Consider the following 3,432-nt stretch of genomic DNA (forward strand, 5'->3'; position numbering starts at 1 on the left):
AATTTGAACTGTCCACTCCGACTGTCCGTCGGTCTTAGGATGTAATGCTAGGCTGAGCTCCACACGGCCCGCAACTCACTCTGAATAGCTCTCTAGAAATGTGAAGTGAACTGAGGGCCTCTGTTTGATATGATGGAAATAGGTACACCGTGCAACCGAACTATCTCCCAAATGTAGATCTGAGCCAACCTCTCTGAAGTATAAGTAGTCACCACTGGAATGAAGTGTACCGACATGGTCAACCTGTCAAAAATGACCCAAACTGCATCAAACTTCCGCAATGTCCATTGTAAACCCAACTACGAAGTCCATAGTAATGCGCTCCCATTTCTACTCAGGTATGAGCATCTGCTGAAGTAGGCCACCTGGACTCTAGTGCTCATACTTAACCTGATGGTAATTCAATCATCTAGCCACGTACTCAACTATGTCTTTCTTCATTCGCCACCACCAATAATGCTGCCTTAGGTCATGATACATCTTTGTAGCATTTAGAAGAATAAAATACCATAAACTGTGTATCTCCTCCTGAATCCTCTCCCTTAAGACATCGACATTAGGAACACATAGGTGGCCCTGGAGCCACAGAACACCATCCTCACCAATAGAAACCTCCTTGTCGCTACCTTGTAGCACCGTCTCTCTAAGAACTGCCAAATGCAGATCATAGAACTATCAAGCCTTGATCTACCCCAAAAGTGAAGACTAAGCAACAACACACGCGAGGACTCGGCTGGGCTTTGAGATGTCCAACCTCACAAGTATGTTAGCCAAGGACTGAATGTCCAAAGCTAGTGGCCTCTCCTCCGCTGAAATGAACGCCAAGCTACCCATACTCTCTGCTTTCCTACTCAAGGCATCCACGACCACATTTGCCTTGCCCGGATGATAAAGAATGGTGATATCATAATCCTTTTGTAACTCCGGCCATCTACGTTACCTCAAATTGAGATCCCTCTATTTGAACAAATGCTGCAAGCTATGATGATCAGTATAAACCTCACATGACACCCCATACAGATAATGCCTCCATATCTTAAGAGCATGAACAATCGCTGCTAACTCCAGGTCATGCACATGGTAATTCTTCTCATGAATCTTCAGCTGATGTAAAGCATATGCTATAACTTGCCCATCCTGTATCAACACACATCCCAAGATGACATGTGAAGAATTACAATATACCGTATACATCCTCAAACCGGAAGGCAACACAAGAACCGGTGGTGTAGTCAAAGCTGTCTTGAGCTTCTAAAAGCTCATCTCACAATCATCAGATCAGTGCAAAGGAGCATCCTTCTAGGGTCAATCTAGGCAGAGGTGATGCAATGGATGAAAAACCCTACACAAATCGGCTGTAATATCCTGCTAATCCCAAAAAACTCCTGATCTCGGTCACTGAAGTAGGACGTGGCCAACTCTGAACTGCCTCAATCTTCTTGGGATCCACCTTAATACCCTCTCCTGACACAATATGCCTCAAGAATGCCACTTACTCTAGCCAAAACTCACACTTAGAGAACTTACCATATAGTTTTTGTTCTCGCAAGGTCTGAAGCACTACTCTCAAATGCTGCTCGTGCTCCCCCAGGCTATGCGAGTATATTAAGATGTCGTCAATGAATACGATAAAAAATGAATCAATATAAGGCCTGAACACCCTATTCATCAAGTCCACTCATAATGGCCATATCTAGTATACAAAGAAATCTTCAAAACATCTGAGTCTCGAATCTTCAACTGATGATACCCTGATCTCAAGTCGATCTTAGAGAATACCCTAGCACCATGAAATTGGTCGAACAAATCATCAATACACATCAACGGGTACTTGTTCTTGATGGTAGCCTTGTTCAACTGGCGGTAATCAATACACATCTATATGGTCCCATCTTTCTTCTTCACAAACACTGGTGCACTCCAAGGTGACACACTTAGTATTTTGCTAACAACTTCTCAAGCTTCTCCTTCAACTCCTTCAACTTTTTCAGAGCCATATAGTACAGTGGAATAGATATAGGCTGGGTACCTGGAGCCAAATCAATGCGGAAATCAATATCACGATCTGGTGGCATGCCAGGAAGGTCAGAAGAAAACACATTGGCAAACTCCTAAACTATTGGAACTGAATCAATCATTAGAGACTCTGCAGTGGTGTCCCAAACATAGGCTAGATAAGCCAAACAACCCTTTTCGACCATATTTCGAGCCTTCAGAAAAGAGATCACCCGACTAGATGTACTAACTGAGGAAGCCTTCCACTCCAACCTTGGCAACTCTAGTATCGCTAAAGTAACAGTCTTGGCATGGAAATCTAGGATGGCATGGTATGTGGATAACTAATCCATGCCCAGAATGGCCTCAAAGTCGGTCATATCAAGCAACAAGAGGTATGCTCTAGTCTCAAAACCATAGAATATGACCACACAAGACCCGTAGATCCGACCCACAACCACAGAATCACGCACGTGAATGGACACATGAATATGAGTACCCAAGGACTCACGAGGAATATCCAGAAAATGAGCAAACAGAGATGACATGTATGAATAGGTAGACCCTAGATCAAATAACACTAAAGCATCCTTACCGCAGACGGAAATAATACATGTGATAATGGCATCAGAGGCCAATGCATCTGGTATGGCCGGAAAATCATAGAATATGGCTGGAGCACCGGCCTCCACCTGACTGAGCAGTAGCTAGCTGGCCTCTCCTTCTTTGGCCTCCACCTCTAGGATGGCCCCTACCAGTCTGTCTTCCTCTTCTGGGCGGCTGGGCAACTGGTACTATACTTATGGGCTGGTGGCCCTGCTGTACTGCCTTTCCTTGAAGCCTGGGGAAGTATATCCTCATATGACCAAGATCTCCGCATTCAAAACAACCCCGCGGTGCGGTGACCTGCTGCCCTGATGTCTGACCCTGATGGCCTGTAGACCCACTGGAAAAAGCCGTAATAACTAGTGGATGGTATGAACTCTCAGCTATAGCACTGAAATAGGATCCAGAAGAACCCTAGGGACCTGAATACCCACTGGAAGAACCCTGAATAACTGGCAGGCGGTAAGAACTCTCTGGTATGATGCTGAAATAAGGGCGCGCTAGAGAACCTCGAGGAGGTGGTAGTGATGAATATGGGAGCCTGCTAGGCTGACCCTTCCCAAACTAACATTTTCCCCTAGACAGGGCACCTCAGAACTCTCTAGAGAATCGAGCCCTCTTGTCCTTCTGGATCTGCTCTCTACCTCTCAGACTATAGCCCTCAATCCTTCGAGCAATCTCTACTACCAGCTGATAAGGAGTCCCCATCTCCACCTCTCGGGCCATGTTGGCCCTAATACCAGAATGCAACCCTGCAACGAACTTCCACACCCTCTCTACATCAGTAGGAAGTATCATCAGTGCATGGTGGGATAACTCAAAAAACCGCGC

At 45.5% G+C, this 3,432-nt stretch overlaps 1 protein-coding gene across 1 annotated transcript; it reads right to left on the reverse strand.

Annotated features, from left to right (window-relative positions):
- Positions 1-405: 405 nt before the first annotated feature.
- LOC138875096 (uncharacterized) lies at positions 406-1,878 on the reverse strand. Its single transcript, XM_070153917.1, has 3 exons — positions 1,703-1,878; positions 1,528-1,592; positions 406-650 (listed from the first exon to the last, which is right to left on the reverse strand). The coding sequence occupies exons 1-3, from the start codon at positions 1,876-1,878 to the stop codon at positions 406-408; spliced, it is 486 nt and encodes a 161-aa protein (XP_070010018.1).
- Positions 1,879-3,432: the final 1,554 nt, after the last annotated feature.

Source organism: Nicotiana sylvestris, chromosome 1 (genome assembly GCF_000393655.2).
Source record: "Nicotiana sylvestris chromosome 1, ASM39365v2, whole genome shotgun sequence".
Classification (NCBI taxonomy): Eukaryota; Viridiplantae; Streptophyta; class Magnoliopsida; order Solanales; family Solanaceae; genus Nicotiana; species Nicotiana sylvestris.

Excerpts from the sequence above, each read along its gene's own strand:
- LOC138875096 (XM_070153917.1), bottom strand. The coding sequence starts at position 1,878 with ATGTGTATTGATTACCGCCAGTTGAACAAGGCTACCATCAAGAACAAG. Across the intron at positions 1,593-1,702 it reads GATGTTTTGAAGATTTCTTT|CCTGGGGGAGCACGAGCAGC; the intron begins GTATACTAGATA and ends ATACTCGCATAG. Across the intron at positions 651-1,527 it reads GCGAGAACAAAAACTATATG|TTCTTAGAGAGACGGTGCTA; the intron begins GTAAGTTCTCTA and ends TGCATTTGGCAG.